The sequence below is a fragment of the Vitis riparia genome, chromosome 1 (genome assembly GCF_004353265.1).
Source record: "Vitis riparia cultivar Riparia Gloire de Montpellier isolate 1030 chromosome 1, EGFV_Vit.rip_1.0, whole genome shotgun sequence".
Classification (NCBI taxonomy): Eukaryota; Viridiplantae; Streptophyta; class Magnoliopsida; order Vitales; family Vitaceae; genus Vitis; species Vitis riparia.
The window spans coordinates 23,070,808-23,090,211 of NC_048431.1; the positions used below are offsets into that span (position 1 = coordinate 23,070,808).

At 35.7% G+C, this 19,404-nt stretch overlaps 3 protein-coding genes and 1 non-coding gene across 4 annotated transcripts; 3 read left to right on the forward strand and 1 right to left on the reverse strand.

Moving 5' to 3' along the window:
* LOC117917630 (serine/threonine-protein kinase PBS1) lies at nt 1–5,061 on the forward strand. Its single transcript, XM_034833971.1, has 5 exons — nt 1–378; nt 977–1,182; nt 1,988–2,177; nt 3,584–3,975; nt 4,165–5,061. The coding sequence occupies exons 1-5, from the start codon at nt 258–260 to the stop codon at nt 4,648–4,650; spliced, it is 1,395 nt and encodes a 464-aa protein (XP_034689862.1). The 5' UTR covers nt 1–257; the 3' UTR covers nt 4,651–5,061.
* Nucleotides 5,062–5,412: 351 nt separating this feature from the next.
* LOC117917638 (bidirectional sugar transporter SWEET15) lies at nt 5,413–7,092 on the reverse strand. Its single transcript, XM_034833980.1, has 6 exons — nt 6,884–7,092; nt 6,707–6,743; nt 6,416–6,626; nt 6,166–6,327; nt 5,971–6,090; nt 5,413–5,876 (listed from the first exon to the last, which is right to left on the reverse strand). The coding sequence occupies exons 1-6, from the start codon at nt 6,936–6,938 to the stop codon at nt 5,592–5,594; spliced, it is 870 nt and encodes a 289-aa protein (XP_034689871.1). The 5' UTR covers nt 6,939–7,092; the 3' UTR covers nt 5,413–5,591.
* A 6,050-nt stretch (nt 7,093–13,142) lies between these two features.
* TRNAQ-UUG lies at nt 13,143–13,214 on the forward strand. The gene has a single exon. It is a non-coding gene; the product is annotated as a tRNA-Gln (tRNA).
* Nucleotides 13,215–13,253: 39 nt separating this feature from the next.
* LOC117917521 (delta(3,5)-Delta(2,4)-dienoyl-CoA isomerase, peroxisomal) lies at nt 13,254–16,620 on the forward strand. The gene is made up of 2 exons (XM_034833861.1): nt 13,254–13,968; nt 16,057–16,620. Exons 1-2 carry the CDS (start codon nt 13,332–13,334, stop codon nt 16,245–16,247), a joined length of 828 nt encoding a protein of 275 aa, XP_034689752.1. The 5' UTR covers nt 13,254–13,331; the 3' UTR covers nt 16,248–16,620.
* The last annotated feature ends 2,784 nt before the right edge of the window (nt 16,621–19,404 follow it).

The following is a 19,404-nucleotide window of genomic DNA, read 5'->3' on the forward strand; positions in this document are numbered from 1 at the left end:
CAAAACGTAATGAGTTGAGAGACAAAGCCGGCTTCTACACCCCTGTTTCAGTGCCAGTTATCTCTCACCAAAGCAAGCATCAAGACCCCTCTCTCTATCTTCGTCTTCCTTCCCAACTAGGATTCATTGTCGTTGTCTTTTGGGGTGATGCCTCTCCATTTTTGATGCATATTCTTCAATGGGTTTTTAGTATACACCTCAGGTATTCAAGGACAAGTTTTTGAGAGATTGGGGGCGGTTTTTTTTGTGTGTGGGAGATGGGTTGTTTTCCTTGTTTCGATTCGAGGGAGGAGGAGAAGCTGAATCCGGACAAGGGTAGGGATGATCGGAGGGAATCTCCGCAGATGGTGGCATCCAATATCTCCAGATTGTCCTCCGGTTAGATTTTTTTTTTTTTTTTTCTTCTTTCTAAATTTGGCTTTTGGGTGTTTTGTTGCTTGATCTGATCTGGGGTTTCTTTTGATTGTTGAATTTGATGTGGTTTGAGGTTTTTGTGAGATCATTTCAATTGGGTATTTCGATCTGCCTCTCTTGAGCTTCATATTTCCGGAGTTGTGTGTAGACCCCATTCAATTTTGCTACGGTTTGTAAAAGGGGATTTTGATAGTGAGATCTCATGATGAATTTGATTTGCCTTGTTTGATCTGATTAATACTTTGTGGGTCTGAGAGTTAGGCTTAATCATTTCTAGTTTCTTTCAGTAGTCTCATAGCTCAATTTAGTCAATTTTTCTATTTATAACTCAGGGTTTGAAAATCTGATTGGAATTATACCTGAGTTGGGTTGTTTTGAATCTGATTGGAATTATGCATCAATGGGGTCTATCTAGTTTTTTCAAATTTTGTGTAATCTGTAGTATCTTGGTGAAACCAGGGTCTGAAATTGTATGATATCGGTGATTTCAGTCGGAAGAGAATGATGTAATTAATACCACTGCTTATGGATCCGCACTTTCTTGTTTTCATGAAATTTGCAGGTGCAGACAGGCTCAAAGCAAGGAACAGCACCGGGTTGAAAAAGGAGTCATCTGGTCCTAAGGATGTGCCGGATGGCCATATCGCTGCTCAAACATTCACTTTCCGTGAGCTAGCGGCGGCAACAAAGAATTTCCAGCCAGAGTCCTTTATAGGGGAAGGGGGATTTGGACGTGTGTACAAAGGGCGACTTGAGAGTACGGGGCAGGTAAATACTTCCATTGTTGTTTTATCGACTCTTTCTATCACTATTGTCATGAAACATTGCTTTCAACAAGGTTTTAATTTATTTCTGTTTATGTGACCACGATCAGTAATCTTTGGATTTTCCAAGTAAAGGATAAAAACTGCTTTATTAAAATTGACTTTTTGCATTAATTATCATATGGTGGGCTAAATTAGTATGTATATTTCCGGAATTTGTTTTCCCTTAAGATTGTATGGTAATGAAGATCTCAAAACCCGTTTCTCCTTTTTAATTTAATTGTACCATAGTTGGTTGACTTTTCTTCTTGAAGCTCTTTAACACACCAACCATATTTGCATTTAAGGTACACCAAATTGTACTGCCAAGTAATTTGCCACAACAAACCCAATAATGTAAACTTTTTCCAACATGTTCTTAGCAGGTTAGTTTCATAACTCCTATGGATGGAGATATTGACTGCTTTATGGTATTCCACTTCTTTCACCATTCAAGGAGGAAAAATACCAAACAGATGTGATTTGATTTTATACTCTGATTTATGAAAAATCTGTTTGATGTTCTTTTGCAATAGTCATAGTACAAAAATTGTGAAAGAAAACCTGAGATTTTTTCCCAAGCAATTCAAATTCAGTTTTTAGGGATTTTGGCAATGTTCCATTTTGACCCACAGTTATAGGATTTCAATGACTTATTTCTTTAGGAAACTTTTTGCATGAATATTGTAGAATTTAGCCACTCAATCTTGTTTAATTTTGAAAGTGGTGAAGATGCATTCATGTGATAAAGCCATGTTTGTCTTTCTCAGGTTGTTGCTGTTAAACAATTGGATAGGGAGGGTCTCCAGGGTAACAGGGAATTTCTGGTGGAGGTTCTCATGCTCAGCCTTCTACATCACCCTAACCTAGTGAATCTGATAGGCTACTGTGCTGATGGAGAACAACGACTTCTTGTCTATGAATTTATGCCCCTGGGATCACTGGAGGATCACCTTCTTGGTAATAATTTTTTGCCTATAATTCTGTTTCTACGATTCGTAAAATAATCAATCTTTGTGGACCCAAATAATTGGTAAAAAGCTTGGTGTTCCAGTTTTGGTTCTTATTTGTTCATTCTGTTAAGTCCAAGTGGTGACATCAAAAATCACTTTAGACCCTAAAGTTCAATTATATTTAAATCATGTACTTTGGCTGTGGAAGGCTGATGATGACCTCCAACTCAGATATGCTGGTGTCAATTTGCCCGTTGGTTGTGGTGAACCTTGCGGTGACTTACATTCTGCTAATTTAGCACGAGACATTCCTGTACTGGACAGCTTAGTGAATGTCTATAGTTGTGGATCCTGTTAAGTGATCGGAACATGTCAATTCTTGTTATTTTACCATGTCAAAATTGTTGGCCCATTTTGTCTTGAAACAGACTCAACCATATACCTGTGTATGCATAAATTTTATTTTATCAGGATACGGAGGACAGTATAAGTGGGTTCATTTTCTGTTGTTGGTTTTCCTATTCTTGTATTTCTTTTTTCCTGATCAATGAGATTTTATTTTTTACCCTTTTTGATCCATCAATGAGTCTTTAGTTCTCTGATTCATTGGTTGCTATATTCAGTATTCTCTAATGATATATTTTTTTATCTGCATACACTACATGATAGTATTCTACAAATGCTGCAAGTTAGTTAAACTAAAGATGATTCAGAATTCTGTTAGGTAGGATCTATTTTTAATGGTAAGTGAAATCATAGAGGACAAGAGTGTTCATCCTTGGGATTAGAACCATATTTTTATGAATAGAGGTGATTTAAAATCTTCTATTATTATTAGATTATAGGTAGGATAAATTGAATTTCAAACACATTTGTTTTGCACTGAGGTTTGCTTTCAGGTCATAGATTTTTAAGTTGATACAAATAAATGAAAAAATTACAGTTTCTAGATCAATTAGATTGCTTATCTAGAAACAAGAAGGCACTGTGTTGTTATTACTGTTATTATTAGTCTCAATAATGTGTAATGGGCATGCATTCATTTGGACATTATTCTTTTTTTCTTGTTTTCTGTTTTTTTGTTTTTGTTTTGTTTTGCTTTGTTTTATTTTCTTTGTTTTTATATATTTTGGTTAAAATTCCCTTTATTTTTCTTTCTAGCATGATAACTGTTGTGCCTGACTAGTTTTAGATAAAGGATTATTAAATTGGAAGGAAACAATCAAGCTTAGGATTGAGATCTCCGGAGTATTATCTTTTGGATAAAGTTCTATCAAGTCACGGGACAAAAATGCATAGACGCAAGCATTTCATGCTTAATAAATTTGTAACCATTGCCTGATCATTTCAGTCACATGACCTATTGCCAATTTTAGTAACTTGTCAACCAATAGTTAAATGAACTTTGTGCAGATCTTCCACCTGATAAGGAACCGCTGGATTGGAACACAAGAATGAAGATAGCGGCTGGTGCAGCCAAGGGTTTGGAATACTTGCATGACAAAGCAAGCCCTCCAGTTATTTACAGAGACTTCAAGTCATCCAATATTTTACTAGAAGAAGGATTTCACCCCAAGCTTTCTGATTTTGGGCTTGCAAAGCTTGGTCCTGTTGGGGACAAGTCACATGTTTCAACTAGGGTTATGGGCACTTATGGTTATTGTGCTCCCGAGTATGCCATGACTGGACAATTGACAGTGAAGTCTGATGTCTACAGCTTCGGGGTGGTCTTCTTGGAGCTGATTACTGGACGTAAAGCCATTGACAGCACCCTACCCCATGGAGAACAGAATCTTGTCACATGGGTAATCCACTAAATTCTTGTAGTGTGGTTGCCTAAGCTGCCTGTAGTGTAGGCCACATGTCTGACTACTGCAGCATCACTTGTGCTTGTGATTTTCCTTTCTCCATTTCCTTTTGGGGTTTATATAAGTGCATTCATGTTTGTGGACAAACAGTGCTTTTCTCATATCTTGTGTTTTATGTTTTTGCAGGCCCGCCCTTTGTTCAATGATCGTCGAAAATTTGCAAAGTTGGCGGACCCACGATTGCAGGGTCGGTATCCAATGCGGGGTCTCTATCAGGCTCTAGCTGTGGCATCCATGTGCATCCAAGAACAAGCTGCCACCCGTCCTCTCATTGGTGATGTGGTGACTGCCCTCTCTTATTTGGCAAACCAGTCATATGACCCTAATGCAGCTCATGGGCACATCTACAGAGGTTCTGGGGATAGAGATGAGAGGAGAAACAGAGAGGAGAGAAGTGCAAGGGTTACAAGGAACGAGGATGGGGGAGGATCTGGACGAAGATGGGACTTGGAAGGGTCTGAGAGGGAAGACTCTCCTAGGGAAACTGCAAGGATGCTAAACAGGGATTTGGATAGAGAACGAGCTGTTGCTGAAGCCAAAATGTGGGGAGAGAATTGGCGAGAAAAGAGACGACAAAGTGCTCAAGGCAGTTTTGATGGCACTAACGGGTAATCTCCTGTGTACAATCTAAGGCTCCACCCTCTACCCCCTCGGAGCTTTCCTGGTTTTGTACCAGATGGACTGAAGAAATTCCTGAAGCTGATCTTCCCTTAAGCAGGTCCATCCAAACAGCTCTGAATGCCAACATGTTTCTTCCTTTTTTTTTTTTTAACTTTTTCCTTTTTCCCTTTCCCCCTTTTCCTTGAAACATAGAAGAACAAGAAGATGAAAAGCACAACAGATGATAGTGTATATTTTCTGTTTAGAGGAAATCGTATTAAAAAATTTTGAGAGTAAACTGTCGAGTAATGTTATAAACCTTTCAGGCTCTTTTAGGGTTTCTTCTATGCAAAAAGATTTCTGTTGTCTATAGTCTTCTTCAGGAACAGTTCATGGACTAATTGATATGTTACTTTATTTATCCTTGATCATCTTGTATGTCGAGTTCTATCTCCGAATACTTGTCGACTCTAATATTTAGATTAGCATAAAGAAATCGCCCATCTCCCATTTTCTCAGTTTCTATAAAGCCACTGTTTCATCAAGATACCTCCAACCCAGTACCCTAACTGCCTTGTTTGGTAGCTGTCTTTTTCCAACCATGAATGGCTGATCTTCGCCATTTATTCAACAGACTCTGGCTGTTTTTCTCTGTTTTCTTTCCTTTTTATTGGTCTTCAATCTTTGGATGCAAAAACCCATCTTTGGATGTTCATCAATCCACTATGCTCAATCCAAACTCGGAAAAAAAACCACAAATCTGCATCTGATGCATGTAGAATGAGATCAAGAAAGTATATATTTAAGCATTTATATTGGTTTCATGATATATGTATCGAATACACGAGAGACAGAGATGGGGGGTATGGTCCAAAAGCAAGGAGAGAAGCCAAGGGCAGCGTATACTTGGCTGCAACACTCGTTAACAAAATAAAACAGAGTTTCATCTTTTATCAAACTGTACTTCCATTTGGCTGGAGTTCACCTGAATTTTCCGTAGTTTTCTCGCGATTCCCAGTTTCTTCATCATCCTTGACATCTTCACTACCACTTTTCTTGATCCCATTCTGCTGGGCACCGATCGGATGGATGTCAGATGTGCCTAATGTGCTTAGCATGACCATGTCAATTATGTGTTCCGGCAGCTTCTTCTCCATCTTTTCTTTGCCAGCATTCCTATAGAATCCATACAGCACCATTTGGACCAGCCCCAATATGAACCCCAGAATGTTTGGAATCTAACCATTGAAAAAAAACCCGAAAAAAAAATCAAAGATCAAGACACTTCAAACAGACCAGCAGATCATTTCTCTGGATGGGAAAATCACTTACAGCAACACAGGGGTCATTTTTGAGAAGGCCATAGGCAAACCACATGATGGCACTCAATGTGAGGAAGAAGGACAAGGAAAAAGGCATGAATTCGACGCTCTTGGTTCGAATCACTTTGGCCTAAAAAAACCATAAAGGATAAAAAATCAAAACCTGAATCAACTGATATGAAATCATCACCTCAACAATACTCACTACAATGCTCAAAGGAGCTGCAAAGACTGCCACTGAGAATGAAGCACAGATCCACCCAAAAACATTTATCCTATTTGAGCCTTTCAGAAGAAATTGTATAAGGACAACAAGGATAGAGAACACCCCAACATTCAAAGAAATGACCACTTTGAGAGTTTGTTTCTGCAGCCCAGAGAATTCATAAAAAGATTAGGCCAATACTTGGAGATATACACAAAACCTTGAAATATTTTTCGGTATAACAAAACACCTTGGCCTGCATCGGCGCGTAAAAGAAGTACAGAAGAATGTAGAAAGACTCTATGGCGCAGCCGAAGGAGTTAATGGTAATCAGAAGATATGCATCTTTCTTGAGTAGAGCATAGTACAACCATAGCATAGCACTGAAGAGTGCTACTATGTAAGGCAGTGAATGAAAGCCTTCTGCTGATTTTCTCTTATATATTCGATAAAATGTTGGTCTGCAACATGTTGATCATATCTATCAAGAACCAGAAGATAATGAAACTGACAAAGAGAAAAAAAATGGCAAAAAACTTACGCAGGAGCGAAGTATACGAGGAAGGAGATAATGTTGCCTGAAAAATGGACACGGCAGAAATGGAAGATCAACAGTTACATACCAAAAACTTAACTAAAAACCAACTGAAAATATGGATGGAGAAGACAGAAATGGAGGAATGCTGCAATATATAGCTAAGAAAGTATGTGAATTTACCTAGGATACCGAAGATAAGACCTAGTGTGTGATGGTTGGCCATGGCCATAGCCATCTCTTCAATGAATTAAGAGGAGAAAAGATCAGAGATCTTTTGCAAGAGAAAAGGGAAAGAAGACGACAGGGCCGACCCCCAAGTGAAACCCTGGCTTTCTCTCCTAAACAGCCAACCCCTTCAGCTCATAAAACGCTTGGAAATGGTGGGGTTGATGCATGTGCCATGTGAGCTTCAATATATAGATGTGGGAGAGAGAGATCAGGGAGAGGGGGAGGAACAAGAGACTGTGCCCATTGGACTCATCTTGGTTGCATGACAATCGGAGGATTAGTAGGTGGCGTACAATAAAATCATTCTCCCAATCAAAAGCCCCACCCCCACTTGCCTCCCTACACGCGTGCGAAGGAAAACCCAAAACCCGAAACCCAAAATTTCAAATAAAAAATAATATTATCTTATATGCATAAATACTTTTAATTTTAATAACACTAGGGAGGGAGATGGGACGCGCCTGTGAGGGGGTGACATCATCCCCTAACAAATGTGGGAACTTTTACGTTACATGCTGCAAAGCTGTCTAGCGTAAGGCTTCATTCACGTGACCACCTCCAAAATCTCCTTTCAGCCGTTTCCATCGCGGCATCAGCCATAACCCTACTTTGTCACCATGCACTTGCTCAAATTTATCAACTTTCCTCTGCATTCTGTTTGATTTTTGTTTGTTAGTATCTTCATGCTTGGTTTCGTGTATTAAAGGGGACTTACCTTTATTCTTCCTCAAGCCACTGTTTTTTGCAGTTATATAAGGAGAAGTAAGACAAAAGAATGACATATTTATAATAATGACAACGATCGGGGCTTTTTATTTTTTATTTTTTACTACATTCTTTCTTGTTTTTATATCGTTAGGTTTTCCATTAGTTTTTCGGCAATGCTGGGTGGAGACCAGAAAGTTAGTTTGCTACATTCATCAAAGGGTTTTTGCCATTTCTAGAATGAGCTTTAGATTCATTCATTTCAAATATTTTCCAATCAAAGTAGTTTAGTGCAAGACAACGGTGCAATTAATTCTTCCTTCCTACTCATTGATCATGATCTTTACATATTTCTTCATTCATATGTCTATTATCAAAAGTTGTCATTAATTTTCATTTTAAGTTTACCACTTTTGTCTCTCTATGAGGCATCATTTCCATAAATAAAATTCGGGTTTTAGTGAGAATTAGGCTAGTCCTTGTTCTTTACAACCGGAATGCAATATATAAATATCTTTAATTGTATTAAAGTTGAAGCTAATATACAAAAACGTGATAAAAAGAAGAAAAAAAATTGATTAGCTTGCATGCACTCCCACGAGCTTTTACAACTAAAAAGTAATAACTAAATATTTTAAATTTTATTGATATTTAAATCCAATTTGTAGGGTAGATAATACTATTGAATTATATTGAATTTGAATCTAAAATTAAACTTATAAGACAATTTTCATAACTAGATTTTGGAGTGTGGTAATAATACAACTAGTTAAAATATATTCTCTAACTCAAATGTTAGAGTCCGTGTTTTTAAAAATAAGATATTTGATAAAATTTAGAATTTTTTTTTTTAAATTATGTATAATATATTTTCTTTTTGAAGAAAAACGTTGATAATGATTCTTGTAAAAATATTTTAAATTTAAAATATAAAAGTATATTAATATTCTTGGGAGATGAAAATTTTAAAAAACCTATTTAATTTTTGGTCAAAAGGGATGAAATCTAGATTCCACCCAATCCTTTTCTTAATTGTTTTGGTTTGTAGAATGGAAAGGAGTGGAGGTTGTGGAAGAAGACAATGATGAGGATTTTGAGGAATGGGGAAAGCTAAAGCTTTTTAAACTTGCATGAAATAAATGTCATAAGATAATGGAATGGTGCAGACTCCAAAGCTGTTCCCAACTGAACCCCACTCTAGAAATATTTATTTATTTATTTATGATTTATTATTTATTTATTCTATTACGTGTGACCAAGAGGCCTACAATCAAGCCATGTTCCACGCAAAATTGCAAATATACATTTCGTACATGGCACAGCATACTTTCTTTGGTTGGAACAAAAATTTAAGATTTTGATTTGGGTGTTCGGTTTTGCATTAACCAAATTGGAAATATCACTAATTATAGGGTGTTATGTCCCACTATTTTATTATTTTTTCAAAATTTTGCCAAATTTCTTTGAAATACTTAGTCTAAAGTAGAAGGTAAGAATTTTCCATTTATATCTTTCTACAGCTATATATCATTTGCATTTTTTTATTTATGATTTTTTAAACAATTAATAACAATCTTGTATTCCAATTTGTAATTACTGTAAAAGTTTTTAGTAGTAACTAGAAACAATTATTCTAAAGTAACATGATAAAAAATGTTTTATTTAAAGATAATGATAACATAAGTATATTTCATATAAGTATATTTTAAGTGTTTTTTATTTATCTCAAGTTGAAAAAACTTATAGTACATTTGACAGTAATTATAGAAAGTGTTTTTGAGTTTTATAATACTTAAATGATGAAAATTTTCAAATGTTATATAAATCTAAAAATATTTTCTACAATTATTACTAAACACACTTTTATTTAATATGATGTTGAATATTTGTAACAAATATATATCTCATAGTAAAGAAAATGAAGTTGTGACGGAGGAATTTGGAGTTTAAAAGGTATGAGTGCATGGTTTATTTGACAATACCAACCCAAATCGGAAATTCTAATATGTTGTTACTATCTAAAACTTCATTTAAATTCAAGGTTGAAGATAGAGTTTTATACATGTTCATAATGTCAATTTTGCTATATTTTATGTGAGTATAATGATTTTAGGATTTGCTTTTAACTATGATAATAATGAACATTTCAAAATTGAAGTCTGGACCAAGATATGCAAAGGAATTCAACCTACTAGAGGAATGATTAGTTATCCTTTAGGGACAATTAATCAACATATTAGCAATTGGTATAGAAGTTTTAAGAAACATGGGGAGCAATTGATCGTTAAGGATAATCAACTTATTTGTGTCTTTGATTTCTAATTAGCTTAAGATTTATTTTATAATATGAAAAGATTTTTAAAAATTTTGAAACCCTAAGGCCGACCTTTGATTCATTGAATATAAGATGCGATACGATAATAGGTGAGATAACACATTAGTGATGTGATACATTGTGAATTCATTTTTCTCATCCATTCTCTCTGTTTTGTTTTTCCAAATTTCTTTTCATATTATTGACTTTGCAATATATATTTTATTTTATTTTTGGTTCATTTCCATAAACTAAATATGAATATAACATAATACATTTTACTATATATAATGTCCTAAGATGTATTTCCAAATTCATTTTGTTGGAGGAGTTAAATACATTTATCCTATCCAACTAATCAAATACAACTAAGTCACAAATGTTGGGAAAAAATCAAAATCCATTGTGATATTTTACATCAGGTGTGGTAGAAAGTTTATGATATAAGTATGAACTCTTCTTAACCATGCAAATGTGTTTTAAAGTCATAAAGACCCCTTTGGGCCTAGGATGAACAATATTTATATGATTAGGTATGAATCGTTACAAATGGTATTAAAGTCAATCTGTCAGCCCCTTAGCCACTTGACTCAACTATGGAGGAAAGGGCCTCATGGGTAGGCCTTGCACCCATGAGAGCCTAGACAGAGAGCAAGGAAGGCCTAGAGGGTTGGTGGTTCAAACTCCAGGAGCTAAGTGAGGAGGCCATGTGTGAGTCAGGCACGCACCGCGGGCGAGTCAGGCATGCACCGTGGACGAGTCAGACGCGCATTGCACGCACACCACGGGAGAGCCAGACTTGCATCGAGCGCACATCAGGCTTATATGGGCTATGGAGTTGGTGCAGATAGGGGCTGAGAGTTATTTTGGAATTTAATTTATATTTATTTAAATATTCCATTATGTCTCCTCAAGCATATTGATGTCTCCTCCAGAAACAATGAAAACGGTTTGTATTGCTTTTTAAGAGGGGGTAGGTGACTCAAGGGGGCACCAAGGGAAAGTCTTGACTGCACCAAGGAGGCACCATGGCATGACCTTGGGCGTGCCTAGGACACACGGATAAGACTCGAGCACGCACACATGGGCTCCATGACATGTGTGGTGTGAACCCCGTGGCTACAACGGCATGGGGCCTAGTATGGCCTACCTCCTCCTCGCGCAGGCACGAGGGCGCTTAAGCCTTGTGTGGTTAGCCAGCTGAGGAAGCTATGGGCGCAATGCTATGGCCTGATAGGGCACTAGATAGCAGCTGACTCGCACCCATGATGCCTATGTACAACACAGGGGCGCAATGCCCTATGCACCAAGAGGGATCAGCCATGGGAGCAATGTCATGGCTCGTTGCTATGGAGCTGGACTTGATAGTGGGATTAAGCAACACACCCAGACCATGGGCACCTAGACATGGCATGGGCTCATACATCAGTGTGGGGAAGGCACAATGATGCACCAGACACTTGGTCAGTTGGTTGGTGCATGCTACCTAGTTTAGAAGGCCTTGATTAAAGACACATTGGTGGGCACCCGATCACAAGAGGCACCTTACGAGGAAGGAGGCAGCTTGTTAGGGGGACTCTCCAGCAGCTTGGTGAGAAAGGCTTGAGGAGATGGCAGCTAGCTAGTGCAGCTAGCTAGTGGCAGCTAGTTGGGACAACAAGTGATCAAGTCAAGCAGTCAGCTACAATTGACTTGCAGTTGGCTGAGGTGCTGATGGCTGGTGCAAGTGGGTGGTTCACGAGCAAGCCACCATCTGGGTGGTGGGTGGTTATGCAAGGCAATTATGGGCGATTCTGACCAGTTGCATAACCACCAGATTGGCTCCAGGTTTTGAATTTGAAATTTAAAATGTAACTTGCAAGCTGAGTCTTTTAAAAAGGCTCCTGCATCCTTGAAACAAAGAGAGATGAGAGATTGGGACATGGTTTTCTGAATGCTTATGGGTGTAAGCATTGTACTCTAACTTAGGGGTAACAATTTTGTCTTGTAAAATGAAATAATACAAGTTGGGAAGGGTTTCTCGTAATCGTTTGTGTCCCTGTTACTTTGCTTTTACTCTGTTTTTCTAAAAGCTGGGAAGGAAGGTTAGCTAAGGAAGGGTCCTTAGCATCGCACACTCGTGAAAAATTTAGAGTGATATTCAGGGGTGTGACACAATCCTCAATGCCAATGTAGTGATTTGTTTGGCCTTGTGAGGTGTGTCTATCTATTTAGCCCCACAATCCCATAAGACATAACTAGAATGTTGTATCTGTATAGAGGAAAGGGGGTGTTTGTGATCCCACATTGAATAAAGTAGAAAGTTTTTTATACTATATAAGTATAAACTCCTTTTAACTATATAAATGCATTTTAAAACTGTGAGGGTGAGGACGTTGTGTCTGCATAAGGGGGAAGGGTGTTTGTGATCCCACATTGAATAGGGTATAAAGTTCTTGACACTATATAAGTATGAACTCCTTTTAACTATGTAGACGCATTACGACATCAATTTAAGAATTAAAATGAGATTATGGCATTGAGAGAACTTAAAAGACAATGCAAGTGCTATTCATAATGAAATCTTTAGGAGAAATGTGCATATTAGATGTAGTAAAACTTAGTACTACTTTAAGAATTAGTAATTGTTGTTATGGTTGAATATCTTGTAGTTTTACCAATTGAACATATTTAAATGAGTTTCCATTTGTATTTAGTGTTTTCTTTTATATGGTGTTTAATAAATTATTTTACACACCTTAATTAACTTTTAGACAAATATTAAAAATCAAACCCCTTTTAAACCTAAAGTTTACATTTAAAGGTCTACAGATTTTACCCTCATAATTAGAGCCCGTTTGACAGTGATTCTAGGAAGTGTTTTTAATATTCCTAATATTTGAAAAAATTTATCATTTAAGTGTCAAAAATACTTGAATCGTTTTCTAAAATCACTTTCAAACACACTCTTAGTTTCATAATCCTAAACGCTCTTTTGAAAGTGATATTAAATGGAATATGTAGTTAAAAGACTGTTAATATCTTCATTCAACAAGTCTTGATCAATCAAAAATTTTCAAAAGAAACATGAGAACGTTATTTCATAGCTTTCAAATTAAGAGATGAATGACTTGTGGTTAGCATATCATAAATTGGGAGAAGTATGGATTAAGTAATTTGATTATAGAAAATTACTAAACCATGCAATCAAATGGTTCTATGGTGTAGTGGTTAGCACTCTGGACTTTGAATCCAGCGACCTGGGTTCGACTCCCGGTAGGACCTTTTTTATTTATTTATTTATTTTAGCTTTAGCTACTGTTTGGTAACAGAGCCAGGCATTTTCCCAGATTTTCCTTCCGTTTCTTTCAGTTCCCATCTTCGATAGTCCATACTCGAACTATGGAAAACTACAAAACCCTAGAAATTGTTCAGAGAAGCCCTAAATCTTCAGTTTTCCACCTCAATCTCAACCGTCCTTCTCTCCGAAACGCTCTCTCCCTCGACTTCTTCTCAGAGTTTCCCAAAGCCCTCGATTCCCTCGACCAAAACCCTAACGTAAGCGTCATTATTCTCTCCGGAAACGGAGCCCATTTCTGCTCCGGCATCGACCTAAAAGTCTTGGACTCCATCTCCGAACGTTCCCAATCCAGTGACCGCGGCCGCACCGGGGAGAGGCTCCGACGGCATATTAAGTTCTTGCAGGATGCCATCACGGCCATCGAGCACTGCCGGAAGCCGGTGATCGCCGGGATCCACGGAGCGTGCATTGGCGCTGGGATTGATGTTGTGACGGCTTGTGACATCAGGTTTTGTACGGAGGACGCATTCTTCTCCGTGAAAGAGGTGGATCTGGCGATCACTGCCGATGTCGGTACGCTTCAGCGGCTCCCGAGCATCGTTGGGTACGGTAACGCGGTCGAATTGGCGCTGACTGGAAGGCGATTTTCGGGCTCTGAGGCGAAATCGTTGGGTCTGGTTTCTACGGTTTTTGGCTCCAAGGAAGCCATGGATGAAGGCATAAGACTAGTTGCAGAAGGTAAATGGCTTTTTCCTACATCTTCTATTTCTGATTTTAGCATTATGTTGCTCTGTTTCTTCAAATTTCAAAAACTTTTACGAATATTCTTTCTTTACTGTAGCTGATTAAAATTATTGTTTTAGATGATCAACCACCGAAACCCTATTTTGTATGGTCTAAGTAATGTGGAAAAGCCCAATCTCATACGATAAATTCTAGGATCACTGGTCCCATGGCTTCCAAATAATGGTGCAGAGTTCTGCTTAATTTCCTTTACACAATAGGTTCATAGGTTCTGCATAATCTCTCTAGGATTCAACCAGCATCTGTTATCATTATTTATTCTATTTCAAGCCTGATTATATTGGCATTGAGCTGGATAGAAATGGTAAGTCTGACAAGTCATTTGTTCTATAGTCTTTGGTCCTTGTTGCTTGTCCCTTCCATCCTTCTTTGTTGCGAGCTGTTTGGGTGAGAGGGTGATCCATAGCTCAATTTCAGGATGACTGAATCCTAGGTACGCCTATTGATGCTGGTGGGGTAGGTAGGTAGGATTGATTTCAAACATAAAACCAGCCCTAGCTCAGATCCCATGTGGATAGATATGAAAGAGTAAAACGCACTATTCCTATTTTATTCAATTCAGTATAGAAGAGATGTGAATGCGCAAGATAATAGCTAAAGGCTGCCTATTGGTGCTGGTGGGTACGGCTTATTTCGAATATAAAACCAACTCAAGCTTGGATCCCCTAAATGGATGTTGAAGAGTAAAACTTACCGTTCCTATTTTATTCAAGTCGGTATATAAGAGGTGTGAACATGCCAGATAATAGCTGCAAAGCTTCCTACTGATGCAGTGATGCTTCTATCTGGCATATGAGACCTTTCATGTGATGCTAGAATTTACAATTGAAGTATGAGAGGCTGCGTCAATTAGGGATACAGGATAGAAATGAATTGGTCCATTTTACAAACTTCAGGTTCAATAGTTGTAGATTTATTTCAGTAATACTTTTAATTTCTATACTGGATTGGGTCTTTTTCTAATAAGATTATGAGTGCTAACTAAATATAAAATGTCAACTAGCACCTCTTGATATCCTGAACTAGCAAGAAATTTTTGTAATAAGATATTCGCTACAATTGAAAAGGTCTTGTTAATAGAATTTTCATTGATTTGTGATCTGGTCGGATGATGAAATCCATTCTATAGTATCTTTTTATTATCTTGAGTTGAAAAACAGTAACAAAAATAATCATACCATGCAGAATAGCACTTATAGACTCATTAGAGAAAGGATTTTACATTAATGTAGTATGCTACAACATAGCACAGAAAGGTCTGAACTGACCACCTGAGGATTCTGGTTTTTTAGTAGTGCATGAAGCAACTTCAAAGACAAATAGCTACTAATCATGACTGGAAACAAGATTGATTTCTTCTTTCATATTCCAAAATGTTGTCTTCATCTTGGAAAAAGGGATTGCGATGGAGAAAATATGATGACTGCTATAATCTATAAGATCATACAGAACAGAAAGGAAAAAAAGAGGCTGCGAATATGCCTGTGCTTTTCTTCAACTTCTCATATGTAAGCTACGTTTGGTTCCTGAAAAATTTGAAGGAAAATGTGAGGGAAAGAAAATAGAGAGGAAAAGTGCAAAGAAAAAAAAAGTGAAGAAAAATAAAAGATAGATTTAAAGTCAATAAATTATTTTTATATGTTACTTCAAACTCAAATAAATATTAAATAATTTAAAATGTATAAGTTTGTAATTAATTGTAATTATATTTGATTTTCATTGGTATTTTCAATAGGATGACCAAACATAAGGAAATTATTTTCCATAGCATTTTTTTCTTTCCTTACTTTCCAAGAACCAAACATATCCATAAGGGCTCTCATTTCCCCAATTAAATCTAAGCAAATTTCATATAGCTCTTTCTGTTGAGGCTGTTTTCAAATACATGGAATTTCATACTATTTCATTAGAATGCCCCTGAGAAATGTAGCTAGCATTTCTCAAATGTCAATCTAGTAGGATAGGAAAATGTTACTTAAAGGTCAAAAGATGTACACTGGTCTCATGGAAATGTTATGGCAGGAATTGCAGCCAAGTCTCCTCTTGCTGTCACCGGGACAAAAGCAGTGTTACTAAGAGGTCGAGATCTCACTGTGGATCAAGGATTAGATTATGTTGCAACTTGGAACTCCGGCATGCTTTTATCTGATGATTTAGCTGAAGCCGTCTCAGCTCAAATCCAGAAGAGGAAGCCTGTTTTTGCCAAGCTCTGATGGTGCCCACACCGCCTGCAGTTCTCCAGCTACCACCCCTTTCCTCGATCTGCACTCACTGGCAAGCAAGTGCTATGTGGCCACAAGGTGGAATTTGTAACAATTAATAAGCTCCATCTCTTTGTACAGTTTCTTTAAGCCAAAATACAGCAAAAGAGATCTTTTTAAGGTGTTTGTCTATCATATAAGGCTTGAAAAAATAAGAAGAGCTTTTCTGGAATTCATATTACATTCAGGGGACCATATTTGATTTGGTGATCGCTTAATTGACCCATATCCCCCTCTTTTTATCTTAGATTGCCCGCGATTGAATGTAGAATCCAACACAAAAGCTCAAATATGATGGGCAGAAGGAAAAAAGGTAATTATCTTTTGATTTGTCCACATTGAAGGTTTTATTTTTTATTTATTTATTTTCTTTGGCAATCATAACCTCTAACAAAGTGCAAGAACTAGCTAGAAAGAGACTTTTATTTAAGGGAAAATTTGTGTTTTTTGTGTTCATTTTTTATTTTATAGAAAAGATGAATCCTTTAAAAATAATTAAAATTTAATGCGTTCTCACATGGAATGGTACTTAACATTTATCTAAAAGAAGAAAATAGAAGAAAATACAACAATTAATTGATTCTCACTACATGGAATATACAAATTAAATGATTTTAGCTACAAGATTATTTCCAAAAGATCAAAATTTGAAGATTAGATTTTGTATCTTCTAAAAAGATATAAAAGCAAGGAATTTGTATTTCTTGAATAAAATGTTGTGAGAAAGATTACAAGTAATTATCAGTGTTAAGCTAATAGGTAATGTTTATTACAATTTTTTTTTTTTGTAAATGTGAATTTTGTAATTAAAAATTTTATATTTAATAATATTTGAAGAGTATTTTATTTTAGAATTTTTAAAAAAAATTTACAATTGAGTTTTCCATTTATCAAATTGAGATCATATAGTCATATTTTTCATCAATTTATTTCTAATAAAATTTAATATTTTATATCATTTTATTTTTTTACCTTCTCATATTTATTGTAAAACTTATCTTAAATTATTTTTCTCACATAAATTATATAAAGAATACAAGGAAAGTTATGAATAAAGTAAGAATGATATGAAAAACATAGCAAGAGTAAGAAAAATATGGAAAAGGGTGAGAATGTGGGAAAATGTATGAAATATGTGAGAGGGGATACAAATGATATGGAATATGTGAGATGGTACAAAGAAAATGACAATACATTTTGAAGAATTTGAGAAGGGATGTAAAAATGAAAGAGGGTATAGAAAATGTGAGATATGGTACACAGACTGTGGAATATATAATACAAAAAAAGAGAGAGATGATAGATAGAATGTAAGAGAGGTATGAAAAATGTGAAAAGTGTATGAAGACTATGAAAAACAGTACCAAAAATATGAATAATGATACAAAGAATGTAAAAAATGGTACGAAGAATATGAGAAGGGATACTGTTATGTACCCTTCTCACATTTTGTGTACCCTATTTCACATTTATTATACTTCTCACATTCGTTTTGCCCTTTCTTACATTCTTCGTTCTTTTTTTTTTCACAATCTTTATACTTTTCATTTTGTTCGTATCTTTTTTGTATCATTTTTTATATTTTTCATACTAAATTTTAGATTATTTATGTCATTTCTTACATTTTTCATATTCTTCTAATATTCTTTGTACCCCTATTATACTTTTTGTATCATCTCTTACATTTTCATACAATTCCTTACATTTTCCATACTATCTTATATTCATTATGCATGTTTTATCTCACATTCCTTATAGCTTTTCTTAAATTCTTTACTCCTTTATTCTATTATTATTTTTTTTGTATTTTTTTTTACATTCTTCATACTCCTTTGACATTCTTTATATATCTTCTCACATTCTTTGTACTCTTTCATATTATCATGTTATCCTAAATCCTAAGAGTCTAAGTTTATTCTAGAGAAGATTTGAAATGCTTTGACATACGAAGGTCCACGGAAAATAGAGTTCAACTCAATATATGAGGCACGAGAATTCTAAAATTTATATGCTAAAGTAATTGGATTTAGTGTTACAAAGGACAATGGTGACAAAGAAAATTGAAAACGAGAACCTAATATCATAACTAGAGTTCCTTGGGAGACATCATTTCCTAGGTTATTTAATAAAAAAAATTAAACAAGTAGATTATGAAGGAGTTTGATGATCGATCGTAATCATCCTTTAGTGAAACTAAAAGATAACTAATTCTTTCAATAGGGTTATGAATAACATAGATAAAACTCAATTGAGTATAATGTGTGGTGTTATATAAGAATTAGCCAAAGGATTACATGATGCAATAATCGGGCAGATATAACAATGTTGGTTTCATTAAAAATCTATATATCCATTTTAATGTTCATCATAGAGTTCATTTGATAAGATAGAGATGTAATGGTGGCCTTACCTTGTCAAAAATGCGATGAATACAAAATAAATTCCATGAGTCAATTTGGTTACACTTATTTTATAGATGTGTTAAGTGTTCGACATAATATAACAAACTAATGGTCATAAAAAATTATTGGTGACAATGGTTAGCATTAACCATCATCATCATATCATAATGTTTAGATGTGTATTATCGGTGGATGAGAGTGTTAAAAACACTTATACATTGAAGACATTGTTGGATACATTGAATAACAACAAACCTCTTTTGTTTTTTTTGTTTTTTTTTTATAAAGCAATTAAAAACTGTTTTTAGAGTCTCACCACCTATTATGTGCTTGGGATAGTGAATATAGTGCATTCTCTAATACCCTTGCCAAGGGCTTTAATTTTTTATTTTTTATTTTTTATTTTTATATTGAAAGAACCTTATTTCTCTTTTAAATATTCGTAGATGATAATCTTTTCTATCCGATGAAAGCATTTATTCTCCATTGCTTCTCATTTAAGCATCACATGCCAAGGTCCAATAAGGATTCATGCGGAAAAAAAATTATTATAATTTTAATTAAGATATGAAAATCCTACTTTTTTTTTTTTTTTTGGCTAAAAGAAATGCTACAGTTATTGACATGGCTTTCAAAGTACAAAGAAAATGAACTTCAAGCAATGGAAACATGGTGAAAGAGAAGCCTAAGATGTACTTCTTGGGGCC

Excerpts from the sequence above, each read along its gene's own strand:
- LOC117917630 (XM_034833971.1), top strand. The coding sequence starts at position 258 with ATGGGTTGTTTTCCTTGTTTCGATTCGAGGGAGGAGGAGAAGCTGAAT. Across the intron at positions 2,178-3,583 it reads ACTGGAGGATCACCTTCTTG|ATCTTCCACCTGATAAGGAA; the intron begins GTAATAATTTTT and ends AACTTTGTGCAG. Across the intron at positions 3,976-4,164 it reads AACAGAATCTTGTCACATGG|GCCCGCCCTTTGTTCAATGA; the intron begins GTAATCCACTAA and ends ATGTTTTTGCAG.
- LOC117917638 (XM_034833980.1), bottom strand. The coding sequence starts at position 6,938 with ATGGCTATGGCCATGGCCAACCATCACACACTAGGTCTTATCTTCGGT. Across the intron at positions 6,744-6,883 it reads TCTTATCTTCGGTATCCTAG|GCAACATTATCTCCTTCCTC; the intron begins GTAAATTCACAT and ends TCCATTTTTCAG. Across the intron at positions 6,328-6,415 it reads ACGCGCCGATGCAGGCCAAG|AAACAAACTCTCAAAGTGGT; the intron begins GTGTTTTGTTAT and ends TCTGGGCTGCAG.
- LOC117917521 (XM_034833861.1), top strand. The coding sequence starts at position 13,332 with ATGGAAAACTACAAAACCCTAGAAATTGTTCAGAGAAGCCCTAAATCT. Across the intron at positions 13,969-16,056 it reads CATAAGACTAGTTGCAGAAG|GAATTGCAGCCAAGTCTCCT; the intron begins GTAAATGGCTTT and ends ATGTTATGGCAG.